Raw genomic sequence first — 19,009 nt, 5'->3', positions numbered from 1 at the left:
ACCATCTAAGTGGCACATCAACAATTAGGAAATATACTCTAATGCTACAATATACAATACATTCAGAAAGTCTTTGGGTCCTTTCACTTATATCACATTTTTGCCACCTTCTGCGAAAATAAAATTTTGATTAAAAAAATTATGTTTTCCTCCATTATTCATTTTCCCATGACGACAAAGTGAAACACAGAAAGTTAGAATTTTTTGCTAATTTGTTAAAAGGGGTACTTCGGCCCTAAGACATCTTATCCCCTATCCAAAGGATAGGGGATAAGATGTCTTACCGCAGGGGTCCCACCACTGGGGACCCCGCAATCTTGCATTCGGCACCCACCTCTTTGAGCTGCACGCCACCCTGCCAGATCACAAACTACTGGGTGCCGACCATGGGGCTGCAGTATCATGACATCAGGACTCCGCCCCCATGTGACGTCACCCCCCCGCTATGCAAGTCTACTATGGGAGGGGGCGTGACGTCACATGGGGGCGGAGTTGTGACATCACGATCTTGTAAGATTGTGGTCAGACATCATCTTCCCTATCCTTTGGATAGGGCATAAGATGTCTTAGGGCTGGAGTACCCCTTTAAAATAGAAAAATCTTTGATGAAGCACTTTTAGCAGTAATTACAGCCTTCGTCTTCTTGGGGATGAGACCACAAAGTTTACACACCTGAATTTGGGGATTTTCTTCCATTCTTCTCTGCAGATCCTCTCCAGCTCTGTCAGTTTGGATGAAGACATTTTCACATTTCTCCAGAGATGTTCAGTTGGGTACAAGTCAGGGCTCTGGCTGAGCCACTCCAGGATATTCGCAGAGATGCCCCCTAAGTCCCTCCTGAGTTGTCTTAGCTGTGTACCTAGGGACATTAGGGGGAGATTTGTCAAAACCTGTCCAGAGGAAAAGTTGTCCAGAGCAAACAATTCGCTCGCTTCTTTCATTTTTAACAAGGTCTCTGCAAAATGAAAGAAGTGATCTGATTGGTTGCTATGGGCAACTTTTTCTATTCACAGGTTTTGATAAATCTCCCCATTGACTTGTTGGAAGGTGAATCTTTGGCTCATTCTGAGGTCTAGAGCACTCTGGATCAGGTTTACATAAATGTCTATTCTTTGGTCCATTTAGCTTTCCCTCAAACCTGATCAGTTTCCTAGTTCCAGCCACAGAAAAACACCCCCACAGCATGATGCTGCCCCCACCATGCTTCACTGTAGGGATGGTATTGGGAAGGTGATGAGCAGTGCCTGATTTCCTCCAGACATGGGGGGAGATTTATCAAAACCTGTCCAGAGAATAAGTTGCTGGGCTGCCCATAGCAACCAATCAGATCACTTCTTTAATTTTTAAAGAGGCCTGTGAAAAATTTAATAAGCAATCTGATTGGTTGCTATGGGCAACTCAGCAACTTTTCCTCTGGACAGGTTTTGATAAATCTTCCCCAATGTGTTGTAATGTCAACATCCGCATCACACAATGTTTAGAACAAGGTTCGGACTCTCCCAGCTAAATGTAGCAGTGGCTTGGCAAGCGCTCTATTCACTATGTATGGGAGCATCTGCAGTGATTGGATGAAGACTCAGCACAGCAGACTCAGGGGGGAAGTGAATGTATGCCTCAGACACGCTCCTTCCTTAGCAGTGGATGCCAGAATGAGTGAGCAGCAGATTAGAGGGATTTGTGAGCCAAATACAGAAGCTAGACACAAAAAAGACATATGAAGCATCTGCATGACCTAGTAACATATAGAAGCATTCTGATTGGTTGCTAAGAGCAACTAAGCAACTTTTCCTCTACCCCGCGCCCCCCCCCCCCCCCCCCCAAACTTGTTTGAGAGTCCTTTATGAATTTTCTTTTTTTGCTTTTGCAAACTTTTGGTGAACCTTTATGTGTCTTTTAAAGGAGAGGCTTCTTTTTGGCCACTTTGCTAAAAAGTCCAGACTGGTGGAGTGCTGCAGGGATGGTTGACCTTCCAGAAGTTTTTATTTTACATCTGCACACAGCTCAGCCAAAATGACCATTGTGTTCCTAGTCGCCTCTCTTACCAAGGCCCTTCTCCAATGATCACTCAGTTTGGTGGGGAGGCTGACTCTGGGAAGAGACTTGGTTGTTCCAAACTTCTTTTAAGAATTATGGAGGCCATTGTGCATACATTTACATACATTTTTCATACATTTCTCCAGATCTGAGCCTCCACACAATCCTGTCTCTGAGCGCTATAGGCAGTTATTTCAGTCTCATGGCTATGTAGTACGAATTTATGGGTGGAAAACATTATTATTATTATTTTTTTTTTTTTTAAGGTTAAGCATAAGGCCACAGTGTGATAGGGCATGGTATCTTGCTGTAAGAGTGACATTAGGATATATTATAGCTACAGTCATGGCCGTAACTGTTGGCACCTCTGAAATATTTCTAGAAAATGAAGTATTTCTCACAGAAAAGGATTGCAGTAACACATGTTTTGCTATACACATGTTTATTCCCTTTGTGTATTGGAACTAATACAAAAAAGGGAGGGAAAAAAAGCAGATTGGACTTAACCCCTTAAAGGGGTATTCCAGGCAAAACCTTTCTTTATATATATCAACTGGCTCCGGAAAGTTAAACAGATTTGTAAATTACTTCTATTAAAAAATCTTAATCCTTCCAATAGTTATTAGCTTCTGAAGTTTTCTGTCTAACTGCTCAATGATAATGTCACGTCCCGGGAGCTGTGCATGATGGGAGAATATCCCCATAGGAACTGCACAGCTCCCGGGACGTGAGTCATCAGAGCAGTTAGACAGAAAACAACAACTCAACTTCAAAAGCGAATAACTATTGGAAGGATTAAGATTTTTTAATAGAAGTAATTTACAAATCTGTTTAACTTTCCGGAGCAAGTTAATATATATAAAAAAAAAGTTTTGGCCTGGAATACCCCTTTAACCTCTTAAGGACCCAGGACGTATGGGTACGTCCTGGGTCCTGCGATATAACGCGGGGTCACACGGTGACCCCGCATCATATCGCGGCGGGCCCGGCGTCATAGTGAAGACGGGACCCGCCTCTAATAGCGCGCGGCACTGATCGCTGTGCCACGCGCTATTAACCCTTTAGCCGCGCGCTCAAAGCTGAGCCGGGCGGCTAAAAACGAAAGTGAAAGTTGCCGGTTAGCTCAGGGAGCTGTTTGGGATCGCCGCGGTATAATCGCGGCATCCCGAACAGCTGTAGCACAGGAGGAAGTCTTCTTACCTTCTCCTGTGCTGTCCGATCGCCGAATGAATGCTTCAAGCCTGAGATCCAGGCTTGAGCATTCAATCGCCGAAAACACTGATTGATCCATTCCTATGGAGATGGATCAATCAGTGGTAAAGATCAGTTAATGCAATGTTATAGCCCCCCCTATAGGAGCTATAATATTGCATAAGAAAAGTGTAAAAAAATCATTAACCCTTTCAATTATCCCATCCCCTAATAAAAGTTTGAATCACCCGGCATTTCCAAGAATAAAAAAAAACACAGTGTAAATAATAATAAAAATAAACATCTGTGGTATCGCCGCGTGCGGAAATGTCCGAATTATAAAAATATACTGCTTTTTAAACCGCTCGTTCAATGGCGTACGCGCAAAAAAAAATCCAAAGTCCAAAATAGCGCATTTTTGATCACTTTTTGTACCACAAAAAAGTGAATAAAAAGTGATCAAAAAGTCTGATCAGAACAAAAATGGTACTGCTAAAAACTACAGATGACGGCGCAAAAAATGAGCCCTCGTAGCACCCTGAACACAGAAAAATAAAAAAGTTATAGGGGTCAAAAGATTACCATTTTAAACGTATAAATTTTCCTGCATGTATTCATGATTTTTTTCTGAAGTGATACAAAATCAAACCTATATAAGTAGGGTATCATTTTAACCGTATGGACCTACAGAATAAAGAAAAGGTGTCATTTTTGCTGAAAAATTTACTGCGTAAAAACGGAAGCCACCAAAACTTACAAAATAGTGTTTTTTCATCAATTTTGTCGCACATTGATTTTTTTTCCCGTTTCACCGTAGATTTTTGGGTAAAATGACTAATGTCATTACAAAGTAGAATTAGTGACGCAAAAAATAAGCAATCATATAGAATTTTAGGTGAAAATTTTTAAGAGTTATGATTTTTTAAAGTTAAGGAGGAAAAATTGAAAATGAAAAAACGGAAAAAGCCCGGGTCCTTAAGGGGTTAAGGACCAAGCCCATTTTGGCCTTAAGGACCAGAGCGTTTTTTGCACATCTGACTACTGTCACTTTAAACGTTAATAACTCTGGAATGCTTTTAGTTATCATTCTGATTCCGAGATTGTTTTTTCGTGAAATATTCTACTTTAACATAGTGGTAAATTTTTGTGGCATCCTTTCTTGGTGAAAAATCCTAAAATTTGATGAAAAATTACTTTGAAGCTTTCTGCTTGTAAGGAAAATGGATATTCCCCCCAAAAATTTTTGGGTTCACATATACAATATGTCTACTTTATATTTGCATCATAAAATTGACGTGTTTTTACTTTTGGAATACACCATAGGGCTTCAAAGTTCAACAGCAATTTTCCAATTTTTCACAAAATTTTCAAACTCACTATTTTTCAGTGACCAGTTCAGGTTTGAAGTGGATTTGAAGGGTCTTCATATTAGAAATACCCCACAAATGACCCCATTATAAAAACTGCACCCCCCAAAGTATTCAAAATGACATTCAGTCAGCATTTTAACCCTTTAGGTGTTTCACAGGAATAGCAGCAAAGTGAAGGAGAAAATTCACAATCTTCATTTTTTACACTTGCATGTTCTTGTAGACCCAATTTTTGAATTTTTACAAGGGGTAAAAGGAGAAAATGTATGCTTATATTTGTAGCCCAATTTCTCTCGAGTAAGGACTTACCTCATATGTCTATGTAAATTGTTCGACGGGCGCAGTAGAGGGCTCAGAAGCGAAGGAGTGACAAGGGGATTTTGGAGAGTACGTTTTTCTGAAATGGTTTTTGGGGGCATGTTGCATTTAGGAAGCCCCTATGGTGCCAGAACAGCAAAAAAAAAAAAACACATGGCATACCATTTTGGAAACTAGACCCCTTGAGGAACTTAACAAGGAATTAAGGGAGCCTTAATAATCCACAGGTGTTTCACGACTTTTGCATATGTAAAAAAAAAAATTTTTTTCCACTAAAATGTGTGTTTCCCCCAAAATTTCACATTTTTGCAAGGGTTAATAGCAGAAAATACCCCCAAAAATTTGTAACGCCATCTCTTCTGAGTATGGAGGTACCCCATAAGTTGACCTGAAGTGCACTATGGGCGAACTACAATGCTCAGAAGAGAAGGAGTCATACTTGGCTTTTTGAGAGCAAATTTTGCTCGGGGGACATGTCGCAGTTAGGGAGCACCTATGGTGCCAGGACAGAAAAAAAAAACAAAAAACACATGGCATACTATTTTGGAAACTAGACCCCTTGAGGAACATAACAGGGGGTACAGTGAGCATTTACCCCCCACTGGTGTCGGACAGATCTTTGGAACAGTGGGCTGTACAAAAGTTTTCATTTTCACGGACCACTGTTCCAAAGATCCGTCAGACACCTGAGGGCGGTAAATTCTCACTGCACCCATTACATTCCGTGAAGGGTGTAGTTTCCGAAATGGGGTCACATGTGTTTTTTTTTTTTTGCGTTTGTCAAAACCGCTGTAACAATCAGCCACCCCTGTGCAAATCACCTCAAATGTACATGGCGAACTCTCCTTTCTAGGCCTTGTTGTGCACCCCCACCGTACTCAGTATCGCCGTACTCAGGAGAAATTGCGTTACAAATTTTGGGGGGCTTTTTTCCCTTTTACCTCTTGTGAAAATGTAAAGTATGGGGCAACACCAGCATGTTAGTGTAAAAAATTTTAAATTTTTTTACACTAACATTCTGGTGTAGACCCCAACATTTCCTTTTCATGAAGGGTTAAAGGAGAAATAGCCCCCCAAACCTTGTAACGCAATTTCTCCCGAGTACGGCGATGCCCCATATGTGACCCTAAACTGTTGACTTGAAATACGACAGGGCTCCAAAGTGAGAGAGCGCCATGCGCATTTGAGGCCTAATTTAGGGACTTGCATAGGGGTGGACATAGGGGTATTCTACGCCAGTGATTCCCAAACAGGGTGCCTCCAGCTGTTGCAAAACTGCCAGCATGCCTGGACAGTCAATGGCTGTCCAGCAATACTGGGAGTTGCTGTTTTGCAACAGCTTGAGGCTCTGCTTTGGAAACAGTGGCGTACCGGACATTCTTATTGGGGGGGGGGGTACTGTGTAGAGGTATGTGTATATGTAGTGTTTTTAACTTTTTATTTTATTTTGTGGTGGTGTAGTGTAGTGTTTTTAGGGTACAGTCACATGGGCGGGGGATTACAGCGAGTTTCCCAGCGCAAAATTTGCTGCATCTGAAACTTGCAGCGAGAAACCCATTGTAAAACCCTCGCCCATGTGAATGTACCCTGTACATTCCCAAGGGGTTGCACCAGCTGTTGCAAAACCACAACTCCCAGCATGCATGGTCTGTTAGTGCATGCTGGGAGTTCTAGTTTTGCAACAGCTGGAGGCACACAGGTTAGGAAACACTGAGTTAGAAACAGACAATGTTTCCCAACCAGTGTGTTTCCAGCTGTTGCAAAGCTACAACTCCTAGCATGGACTGACTGTCCAGGCATGCTGGGAGTTGTAGTTCGGCAACATCTGAAGGGCCATCTGGGAGTTGTAGTTTTGCAACAGCTGGAAGAGCACAGATTGGAGACCATTATACAATGGTCTCCAAACTGGGGCCCTCCAGAAGTTGCAAAACTACAACTCCCAGCATGCCTAGACAGCCAAAGGCTGTCTGGGCATGCTGGGAGTTGTAGTTTTCAGACTCCTAGAAGCAGCAGTGAAGATCTTCACTGCTGCCTCTGAGGACCATGTACTTACCTGCCGGTCCCGCCGCTGCTCCTCCACGTGGCCGGTCCCGTCGCTGTTCCAGGTAAGGCCGCCGGTCCCCGCGTGTTCCTCCCCTATGCCGCAGGTCCCCGCGAGCCCCCGCAGCCATCTTCCCCCTTTCTGCCCGACTTCCAGGGGCGGGCAGTGCGGGGGATCTGAACTTTCACCCCAGGTCACTGTGATTGGTCCACAGGGACCAATCACAGTGATCGCTGACCAGGACCATCAATGGATGGTCCTGGGGTTGAAGCAGAAGTGGTCTCCTGCTGGAAACAGCGAGACTCCTGCTGGTTAACCCATGCGATGCTGCGCATCGCCGGGTTAACTGAATGTCATTTATAAACGTCGGGATGCGCGAACGCACAGCACAACCCGGCGTTTATATATGACATTCTGCGGGAAGGGGTTAATGTCACACCAAACTCCCAAAATGGGCTGGACAAATTTATTGGCACCCTTTCAAAATTGTGGAAAAATAAGATTTTTTCAAGCATTTGATGCTCCTTTAAACTCACCTGGGGCAAGTAACAGGTGTGGGCAATATAAAAATCACACCTGAAAGCAGATAAACAGGAGAGAGAGAAGTTCCCTTAGTCTTTGCATTGTGTGTCTGTGTGTGCCACACTAAGCATGGACAACAGAAAGAGGAGAAGAGAACTGTCTGAAGACTTGAGAACCAAAATTGTGGAAAAATATCAACAATCTCAAGGTTACAAGTCCATCTCCAGGGATCTAGATTTGCCAAGAAGTTTGCAACCCATCTCCCTGGGCATGGAAGGTTTTCAACGCAGGATAGTCCGAATGGTGGATAAGCAGCCCCAAACAAGTTCCAAATATATTCAAGCTGTCCTGCAGGCTCAGGGAGCATCAGTGTCAGCGCGAACTATCCATCGACATTTAAATGAAATTAAATGCTATGGCAGGAGACCCAGGAGGACCCCACTGCTGACCCAGAGACATAAAAAGCAAGACTACATTTTGCCAACATTTTGCCCTTCACGCTGCAGTACTGATGTTTACATGCACCGTGTAAGAACATTGTGGACAGGGGACAGCAATTTGTGCTAGAGAAAGTCTTAGGACTGGACCAGACTACTCACTCTCAGTCAATAATACTTTTTTTCCCATGCCCGTGTCACCAGCCCACTGGTTTTACCTCCTTGCTGGCACCACGTATTAACCGTGGCATACCAAGGACAAGACACAACTACACACCTGTAGCTTTGCTGAAATTTAGTCTGGAGAACACTTTTGGCCTTGCCAAAACCAATTCGATCCTTAAGTTTTAACATTTTTCCTGTTTTCACTCCATGAACTTGAGGAGCTGACAGGTGCTACTGGTATAATGTTATTCACTTCACCACCCCACTCCAAAAAGAGCAGAATCTATAACTAAGACTGTTTTGGTCTCCAACATGTTTATCCAGCTGATGCAAAACTACAACTGCTAGTATGCTAAAATGTTGGTATCTGCAGGCACAGAAGAGCAAGCTTTTTCCCCCCTTCTTCCTACAAATGCCTCCAGTCTTGTGAGAAAAGTTGCGCAGATTAGCAAACACAAAACATTTATAAACTGTTCATGAGCAAGAACATGTAAAGCCGGGACACATTCAGAGCCTAATTGTCAAGTATTGACTTATTGTATCACGATCTCAGAGCACTATAGGAAGCAGTTGAAGGAATACTCCAAAGAGTATTTACTTTTTTTTTTTTTTTTTTAACAGTAGCACCTTCCAGTAGGTATGAGCTGCTGTATGCCCTGAAGGAAGTTGTGTAGTTTTTCCAGTCTGACCACAGTGCTCTATGCTGCCACCTCTGTCCGTGTCAGGAACTGTACAGAGCAGGAGAGGTTTGCTATGGGGATTTGATCCTGCTCTGGACAGTTCATGAAACAGACAGAGGTACTGAGGGAAAATGTACCCCTTTAAAGGGGTACTCCGGTGCTTACACATCTTATCCCCTATCCAAAGGATAGGGGATAAGATGCCTGATCGCGGGAGTCCCGCAGCTGGGGACCTGCACGATCATGCACGCAGCACCCCGTTTGCAATCAGTGCCCGGAGCGTGTTCGCTCCGAGTCCGATTACGCTCGCCCGCAGAGCCGGCGGCGTGTGACGTCACGCTCCGCCCCTCAATGCAAGCCTACGGGAGGGGGCGTGATACCTATCACGCCCCCTCCCGTAGGCTTGCATTGAGGGGCGGAGCGTGACGTCACACGGGGGCGTGATGTCACACGGGGGCGGGGGCGTGACGTCATACGCCGCCAGCTCTGCGGTCGAGCGTAATCAGACCAGGAGCGAACACGCTCCGGCACTGATTACACACGGGGTGCCGCGTGCACGATCGCGGGCATCCCCAGCTGCGGGACTCCCGCGATCAGGCATCTTATCCCCTATCCCTTGGATAGGGGATCTATACTGCCAACCGAATGTGGGGAAGCTATACTGCCCTGACCTATAATGCCCCCCTGACATGTGCTCCTGACCTATAATGCCCCCCTGACATGTGCTTCTGACCTATAATGCCTCCTCTAAAACCTAGGTGCGTCTTATGGAGCGAAAAATACGGTAATTTTCATTGTTAAAAAAAGAAGAAAACCTGAAAGATTACAACATTCTCCAACCACATTGTGTCCTTAGAAATATTTAAATCTTTATTTTTAGGTTTTTTGGACTTTTTTTTGCGTGATCTGTTTTAATAGCTTCCCCTATGATAAAATTGAAGCCTCTCTCTCTACCTCTCAGTTCATGTCCTCAGTGCTGGTAGGAACTGTACAAAGCAACAGGATACATTTCCCCAATTACTAAGGTATAAAGCAGCACCAGAAGAGAAAAAGTACAGTTATGAGGGCAGGAAAATTCTTGAGTGCCCAGGGATGGCAGCATAAATTGTTGAGTCCATTTATGCTCGGTCCCATTCTTCATCCTCCACATCGAGAAGTCTCATGAGAAGTGATGTGACAAAATGCTTTGAGAGTCTCCATCAGGAAGAGTTTTAGAGTTTTCTGCAGATGGAGATCCTGGCCTAGAACACGAGAGCTTGAAGACCTCATCACTTGTCAACTAGGAGTCGATGTATCATACCAGCTCCAGTACCTGAATAGAAGATAAAAAAAGACATTACTCTCCGTGCAACAGAGTGAGACAAATGACTGCGCCAATGTAAGTTTTCTAACAATAAGATCTGTGTTGTTGATATGTCATCCTGCCAATGCTATTACATCACCAAACAGAGAAAAAGAAGCATTTACATTAGGAACATAAAACAAGGTAGTAAGATAAAGTGAGTTCTTGGGATACATCTGATTAACCCCTTTGCACCGACTGCAGACATAAAAAAATTTTTTTGCAACTCACCTTCAAAGATCCAGATTACTTTTTTATTTTTCTAATGACAGAGCCATATGAAGGCTTATTTGTTGTTGTACAATTTGCTATCCTTAATTTTCCGATAGAATGTATTACAAAACAAAAAATAAATTCCAGGACATCAATGATAATTTCATTGTTATCTTTTTTGTGCAGATCAGCACGATTATATAAATTTACAGACTGCTGTTTTGTTATATTTAACCAAAAACAAAACCTTTTTTTTTCATTCCAATTTTTGTCCTTCCCCATATTCTGACCACAATAACATTTAGACTTGTCGCTGTACAACAGTGTTTCCCAACATGCTGGGCATGCTGTAACAGCTGGTTAGGAAACACTGATCTACGGAGCTGTGTTAGGACTAATTTTTTGACTGCAGTTTTATTCTATTTGCCAGTTATTGGGCATTGTTATTCATTTACACCATTTGCTGTGTGTGTGTGTGGGGTTAATAGCTTTCTATTTTAAAACTTTGGACATTTTGCACCAATTATGTTAAAAAAAATATAAAAAAATAGGAAAAGGAAGGTGATTTATATCCCCCTCCCCACCCATTTTTTTAATCTTGTATAAGCAGTTAGTGGATTGCTTGTAAAGTGCACTGCAGTACTTAAATGTTTTCACTATTACACACTGCCTTGTTGGTATGATTGGAGGCAATATATATGTAAATTAACAATATTCAGCTGCGACATCAAGAGGATTAAATGTCCATCACTGGCGTTATACCCAATGCTGGCTGCTGATGGCAGGTGTCAGCTGCAGACAGCACCTACCAAGCATTCAGGGGGCTCAGTTCCACACATCTCTAACCAGACATCTGATGTTCAAGGTTCAGAATTTTATAACAAAATATTCAAAAGAAGGCCGGGCAAATGTGAACAGAGACTAAAATGACTGGAATCTGCAGTGGTGAATGGGACCACTCACCTTGATTGTGCCCTGGCTGTTAGCAGCAATAAGAACATTGGACTCCTGCAAAAGAAAGAAAGGTTATTTTCCACAAATGAATGTTGCTCGAGTTATCAAAATAAATATAATGGATCTATTCACCCCATGAGAAGCTTATTACACTGACCTTGAATAAGTGGATGCTACTCTGAGTATAAGGAAAAGCAGCGGGTTTTAAAGGAAATCTCTGTTAACATGAACAATTCTTGCAGAACAAGCCTAATGCCGTGTCACATAAATAGAGACAAAACACCTTGCTGACTTTGGTGGTACACAATAGACGGGGGATCGGGATTTAAAATTAAATATTTAAGGGGTTGTCCGGGAGAAGAAGAATACATCTTAATTAGGAGAGTAAGACAGGCTTCTAGATCACAATTATAATCTATACTACAACTTTTTGGCCACAGATTTCCCAATATGCATAGAGTTACCATTCACGAATAACCTCCCAATCTCTGGACATTTGCACAAATAGACTGTCTAGTCTAAGTTTAGACCAATCACTAGTCTGCTTAAAACGTTCACCTAAAATTGTACTGAAGCCATCCCCCATTCCAGAAAGTCATGCCCCTGTCTGTTAGGCTACACCCTTTTTGGATGCGGCACAAGTGTCTCTAAAATTCATAGTAAATGTGGTGCAAAGCTTGTACTCCAGTTTTTTGGTGCAAACTGCATCAGACGTCAGGCACATATACAATAATGAACTGTAAACATACACTGCCCCTAGATCCTGTAGGTCAGAGATAAGTCATTGCGAGGCATAAATTGTAATACAGCATCTGTTGATGTCTAACAGTTTCCAAACCAGGGTGCCTCCAGCTGTTGCTGACCGCTTAATTCAAGCAAAACACGTGCCAGAGGTTCTGTGGAGTGGTCTGCATTGTGTTCTATACTTTTGATGATTATACGGGTCCTTTACTTTTTTCCTTGGCTACTTTTTGTGGTAATGTATTTCTATCTATAGGGTATAGGTTTACCTCCCCCTTTTTTAGTTGGGACCTTCAATAGCTTTGTTTACCTACAGTGGCGGCTAGTGTACAAGACAGCACGTTCACTATACTGACCATACCACACTTAGGCTTCGTTGTCTGGCATTTAAGAGGCACTGTCACTGTTAAAAACTTTTCATATATTGCAGGACTCATATTTCACAATATACAAATGTTAAATTTTTTTTTTAATTTTCACCTGAAATTCAAGCTCAAAATAGCCACCACTCGGGGTCGCCTGTCTTTTAGCCAGACAGACTAGTCTAGATTTTACAACATACTGGATACCGACCGTAAAGCATACCGGTATCCAGTATAGGAGATTTCTATTGTGTATGCAAAACTACAGATAAAGGATGTGTGGACATGCTGGGAGCTGTAGTTTTACAACAGCTGGAGGCAACACTGCTCTAACACAGTTATTTACAAACATTGCAGCTTCAGTTGTTACTAAACTACAACTCCCAGCATGCTGAGATAGTCAAAGCTTTCTCGGACTCCTGAATGACAAAGAAGTTGATCAGACATTCAGGAGTCTGTGAAAGATGAATGACACACATAGTGATAGCTATGCTGATTAGCATCCAGCTTTACCAGGAAAAGATAAAACAGATAGAACATGTATTCATAAAAATGCTGTACTTTTATCTTAAAAATCCTTGCACTAATTTTATAAAGATCTATTGTTATATTTATACATTTTATCCTGTTATGAATTCACCATAATGTCTTCTGATTACTGCAGACAAGCTCCAAGCATCTTCCTCTGACACATGACCCAGCATAAAACCAGAGAGGAAAGGGTTACAGAGTAGAGAGTACTGATTGGCTGACTGCACAGGCTTGCTCCTGTGAGGGAGACAGACTGACACGCCCCCTCCAGCCTGCACAATGAAAAAGTAACTCATCAGCAGATAAATGCTTATATCTCTGGATATATAGGTCCCAAACACATAAAAATTATATGCACATGATCAGGATTTTTCCTTTTTTGCACTATGACAGGTATGCTTTAACGTCCATTATTGTAACAGAGCCTAATGGGAGTTTTAGAGGGCAAAGAAGATCCCATTCACTTGAATGGGATTCCTCTAACGTCCATTATAACTCCTGTTATTGCGGCCGAAGATAGTGGGAGAAAAAAACATGTCATGCACAATTTCTCTCCCGCTATCTTCCTAAGGGACGTCACCTACCGGGTGAAGACGGTAGTGTGAAAGCAGCATTATTTACCTTTTGTACACCTATCACTACCTTCATGTAATTGTTTCCTTAAAATATTATTTTTTTTTATGATAATTTTCAATAATACTGCTTTTTCGATTACATATTTTAAGTGATTACCTTTTTGGATATATAAAAATATTAGATGCCAGAAACCATCCTGACAGCTTGACTAGTTTTCTATATGCGTACAATACTTCCAAGATGTAAAACAATCAGAAATCTCTGTGCAGACACCGAGTCAGCAAACAATATAGGGAGATTTCAGCTCTGGAGGTTACAGAATCGTGAATGCAACTCTGGACTATAATATGGGGTATAACTCAGGATCAGAGACTTTTAGGGTCTTTTGTAACATTTAACACAAAGCCCAATATGCTAGCAGCGGGTTATAGATCAGAAGGAGAAAAATGTATGTTTAAAAAAAAAATTTTTTAAGAATATCCTATAACATATTGATTGAAGTCCCTGCGCTATTAGTAGTCCAGTGGGAGGTCCTACTAAGTGATTAACCGTTTTCAGGTTTATGCTAATTGTGCTAGTTGTTAATCATCAAGTAGGAATGCCCACTGGACTCCTATGCATAGAAGGAGCATGGATCTCTATTAATTAGTTATACAGAATCTTTTCCAACTAAAATATATATATACCGTATTTATCGGGGTATACCACGCACCGGCCTATAACACGCACCCTCAAAAAAAGTTTTTTACCCAAATATCCTTGGTAAAATGAGGGTGCGTGTGTATGCATGCGTATACCCCGATACATCCCCAGGAAAGGCAGGGGGAGAGGGGCCGTCGCTGCCCGCTTCTCTCCCCCTGCCTTTCCTGGGGTCGAGCCCTGCTGCCGGCCCTTCTCTCCCCCTGGCTATCGGTGCCACTGCCCGTTCTCTCCCCCTATCGGTGCCGGCGCCGATAGCCAGGGGGAGAGAAGCGGCGCCGGCAATGGGGCAGCGGCGCCGATAGCCAGGGGGAGAGAAGGGGCAGCGGCACCCATTGCGGGCGCCGCTGCCCCCCCCCATCCCCAGTGGTATAATTACCTGTTGCCGGGGTCGGGTCCGCGCTGCTTCAGGCCTCCGGTGTGCGTCCCATGCGTCGTTTCTATGCACTGCACGGCGCTATGACGAGTGACGTCATTGAGTCTCGCAGCGCATAGCAACAACACAGGGGACGCACACCGGAGGCCTGAAGCAGAGTGGACCAGACCCCGGCAACAGGTAATTATATAACCGGCGATGGGGGAGGCAACGGGGCAGCGGCGCCGGCCCCTTCTCTCCCCCTGGCACCGATAATCAGGGGGAGAGAACGGGCAGCGGCACTGATAGCCAGGGGGAGAGAAGGGCCGGCAGCAGAGCTCTAGACCCCAGGACAGGCAGGGGAAGAGAAGCCGGCAGCGGTGGGGGTCTCTGCACCTGCAAAGCCGCTGCAGTTCATTGATTTAAAGCGACTGCTTTAAATCATTGAACTGCAGCGGCTTATCGGTGTATAACACGAAGGTAGACTTTAGGCTAAATTTTAGCCTAAAAAGTGTGTGTTATACGCCGATAAATACAGTATTAATTTGCGCTTGAGCTTATCCTGCTCTACAACACATGTTCCAGTAGGCTGGATAGCATTTTTATGGTGACAGGTTCCCTTTAAGTAAAAACTATAGAAATAATAGAAAATTACTAGTTATAGGTAAATGAGGCCAGCAAGGAAACAGGAGTCCCGCAGCAGAACAGCATGAAGCTTTGGTACTATTAAAACGGAGAAAATAATTGTAGGAAGGACAGACTCGGTGGGGGGTCTTAAGACAAATAAGCTCTATAGCAAAGTAGGTGGTGTGCTAACATTATAGGGAAATCCATTCAATCTCGTCCTTCTATAGATTTTTTTGCATGTTGCATCCCCCCCCCCCCAAACTATGTTGTTATATTAGTCTATAAAGTAAAAATATAATTTATTTTAATGCCAGGACCAACAGTAAGCAGATTGATCACACTGTGCATACATTAATGTTATACAGACAATCCCATAAAGACATGTACATAAACGTACAAGGGCAAAGACCACATCTTCTCCACCTCCGCCAACAGAGAGATGTAGTCACCAGAGAGAGAAAATGACATCCAGGAAGGAAGGACGCTGCCCAGCCCATTACACAAGACAGTTTCATTACACTACAGACGTGGTGGCCAAGGCAGGTCACCCACTGATCACCACACATGGGAAATGGTCACATTCTGCATTGAATGAATCCTAGTTATTTCTTCTTAAAGCTCCAATACAGCGGAAGGAAAGAAATCCCAGTAATCCCAGTGTCCTCCCGTTCATTGCACACAGCCGCACTGATCTAACATGAATCTTTTAACCTTTCTGGGGTTTGATCTTTCTGTGATCATAAAAGCTAAAATGCCCTGAAAACCCAATGACTATAGTGAGGGAATACAGAAACAAATACCCAACTCATGGGAGCAGACTGAACTTTCAACTTAATTGTTAGAACGGATTCTAATAACCTAAAACTCTAAAAGATCGCGGAGGAGAATTAGATTCTGGCTTGTGTGGAGCCATGCGAGGGATCATAGTAAACGCAATAGGCTTTACATAATGTGCCGGGTCTGCTTGTAAAGTTAATACATTCAAAAGAAACATTTAGTAACATTATAGCACGTGTATTTTACTAATTTACCCTTTTTCATATGCCCTATTGGACACAATGGCATAAGGGGGTGTCTAAAAAGTCTTCTCTAAAGGACTAAAAGAAATCAAATATGACATGGTTGTCCATTCTATCCAATAAGTACCACATCATTCCGCATCTTCCCTCATAGAAATGTATTGGGTAGGAGACTGAGGTCCAGGACTCCAGGAGGCAGCAATCGGGACACTATGAAATCAGCCTGGAATTTTTCATTTTTAGACCAAACCGAAGTCAATACCAGATTTCGGTTCAGGCCATGTAAATTTGCTCACCTCTAACAGTGACCCAAGATGCAGCTGGCTATATACTGTGTTGGGACTCCTTCATTTTAATATATATTTTCTGAAATATACAATAGCACTTTAAATCTTAAATAATACACTTTGAGTATTTCTAATTAAACCATTGCCAAAGTTCCAGAGAAAAATAAGTTAAAGATTAAAGGGGTGGGACACTGCTGCAGTTGGTGATTGGCGAAGCCTGATGTCGTAGAGCAGCAGGAAATGCTAGCAGAATGCTTCGGTGTATAGGAGCGGTATTATAGCAGTAGAAATAAGGAAGTGCTCATGGGGGTATAGGGAGAGGTATTAGCAGTAGAGTGAAGTGCTCATGGGTGTGTATGGAGAGATATTAGCAGTAGAAAGAAGGAAGTGCTGATGAGTGTATATGGAGAGATATTAGCAGTAGAGATAAGAGCACATGGGTGTATAGGGAGAGGTATTAGCAGTAGAGTGAAGTGCTCATGGTGTATAGGGAGAGGTATTATCAGCAAAGTGAAGTGCTCATACCGATGTACAGAGCACTGATAAGACCTCAATTGGAGTATTGTGCGCAGTACTGGAGGCCGTATCTCCAGAAGGATATAGATACACTAGAGAAAGTTCAGAGAAGAGATACTAAACTATTACATGGATTGCAGGATAAAACTTACCAGGAAAGGTTAAAGGACCTTAACATGTATAACTTGGAAGAAAGACAAGACAGATGGGATATGATAGAATCTTTTATATACATAACGAGAATCAACATGGTAAAGGAGGAGAGCATATTTAAAATAAGAAAAACTACCACAATAGGACATAGTTTTATGCCCTAATATGAGGAAGTATTACTTTACTGAGAGAGTAGTGGATGCATGGAACAGCCTTCCTGCAGAAGTGGTAGCTGCAAATACAGTGAAAGAGTTTAAATGGTAACTCTCATTAAAACTTATTTTTGCTATTGCACTCCTTATGGTAAATAAAAAATATTTCGAATATACTTTTGTTTAAAAAAAAAGAAGAAGTTTTCTATGTGTTAAAAATAAAACACATTTTTCCCCATCTCATACACAGACTTTGGACCTCAGGAGGGCTCAGAGGTAAGAGACAAGCCGGTTCTGGAAATTGTGGGGGTCCCAGAGGTCAGCCCCCTGTGATCAGACACTTATACCTTATCCTGTGGCTAGGGAATACATTTTTAATAACTGGACAACCCCTTTAATGACTCCTCTCCTCCCCAATCTGACCGTATTGCTCACTTATACTTGGATTTTAGTTATATATTAGTAGTTTCGTGGTGTGAAGACAATGTTTGAGCTCTCACTCCCTCTTGCCAACTGATGGGGATTGTTTAGAAGCCCTGGCACGCTTCTCATCATGAAAGATTACTGTTTCCATTGTCCGCGTACTATACTGATACATCAGATGGTAGGTTGTAAAAGGCATATAGAGAAGTCATCGTCATGGCCTTGTAAATAAAACGGAATGTTGAAACTAAAGCTCTAATTAAAAGATAAATATAAAAAGGGGACGCCAACGTTATTAATGGACTTGGCTATGTGCTTGCACTAAAACGCAATAGGGTAGGAGGCGCGGCACTTAACCACTTAGCTGCTGAGAATGTGTGCGCTGCATTATTCAAGCCAAGCCATCAGTGTGAAACAAAAGAAAAAGGGCTTTTAAGTGTTTAAACAAATGCAATGATAATTTATTGAAAAAACAGGCCACGGGGGGCACACTTTTTTAAATCAACTGGTGCCAGAAAGTTAAAAAGATTTGTAAATTATATATAAAAATCTTAATCCTTCCAGTACTTATCAGCTGCTGTATGCTCCACACGAGCTTTCTGTCTGACCACTGTGCTCTCTGCTGACACCTCTGTCCTTGTCAGAAACTGTTCAGAGCAGGAGAGGTTTGCTATGGTGATTTGCTCCTGCTCTGGACTCAAACTTTCTCCCCCATCTCCACCTATAGCCACACCTAATAAAGACCATGTCATTTTTAGGAACTGTCCAGAGTAGGAACAAATCCCCATAGCAAACCTCTTCTGCTTTGGACAGTTCCCAAGACAGAGGTGTCAGCAGGGAGCACTGTTGTCAGACAGAAAGGAAATTCAAAAAGAAACAAACTTCCTGTGGAGAAAACAACAGCTGATAAGTACTGGAAGGATAAAAAATGTTAAATAGAATAAGTGATTTACAAATCTGTTTAACTTTCTGGCATCCAGTGGAGTACCCATTTAAGTCTAAACCCTTTCCACGTCAGAAGTTGACGGCACGTCTCTAGGAGATAACATATCACTAACTGATTGTGGCTCTGGTCCGCGGTGCTTCTGGCTCCGGTGTGGCATCTATGCGTCGTTGCTATGCACTGCGCTACGCAATGACGAGTGACGACGCGTCACTCATCATTGTGCCTCGCAGCGCATAGCAGCGATGCATAGACGCCACACAGGAGCCAGAAGCACCGCGGACCGGCGCCAGAAGCAGCGCGGACCCAACCCCGGCAACAGGTAATCATAAAACCGGGGATGGGGGAGGCAATGGGG

At 42.8% G+C, this 19,009-nt stretch overlaps 1 protein-coding gene across 2 annotated transcripts in view; it reads right to left on the bottom strand.

Annotated features, from left to right (window-relative positions):
* Positions 1-9,700: 9,700 nt before the first annotated feature.
* COP1 (COP1 E3 ubiquitin ligase) overlaps positions 9,701-19,009 on the bottom strand; it is a 206,370-nt gene continuing 197,061 nt past the window's right edge. For both annotated transcript variants that reach the window (XM_056532024.1, XM_056532025.1), the window contains exons 19-20: positions 11,277-11,321; positions 9,701-10,070 (exon numbers count right to left, since the gene is read on the bottom strand). In XM_056532024.1, the coding sequence (XP_056387999.1) occupies positions 10,053-10,070; positions 11,277-11,321 (63 nt within the window). In that variant the 3' untranslated portion in view covers positions 9,701-10,052. The remainder of the gene's footprint in view (positions 10,071-11,276; positions 11,322-19,009) is intronic.

This window comes from Hyla sarda, chromosome 7 (assembly GCF_029499605.1).
Source record: "Hyla sarda isolate aHylSar1 chromosome 7, aHylSar1.hap1, whole genome shotgun sequence".
Lineage (NCBI taxonomy): Eukaryota > Metazoa > Chordata > Amphibia > Anura > Hylidae > Hyla > Hyla sarda.
This window is presented reverse-complemented; position numbering and strand designations above follow the sequence as displayed.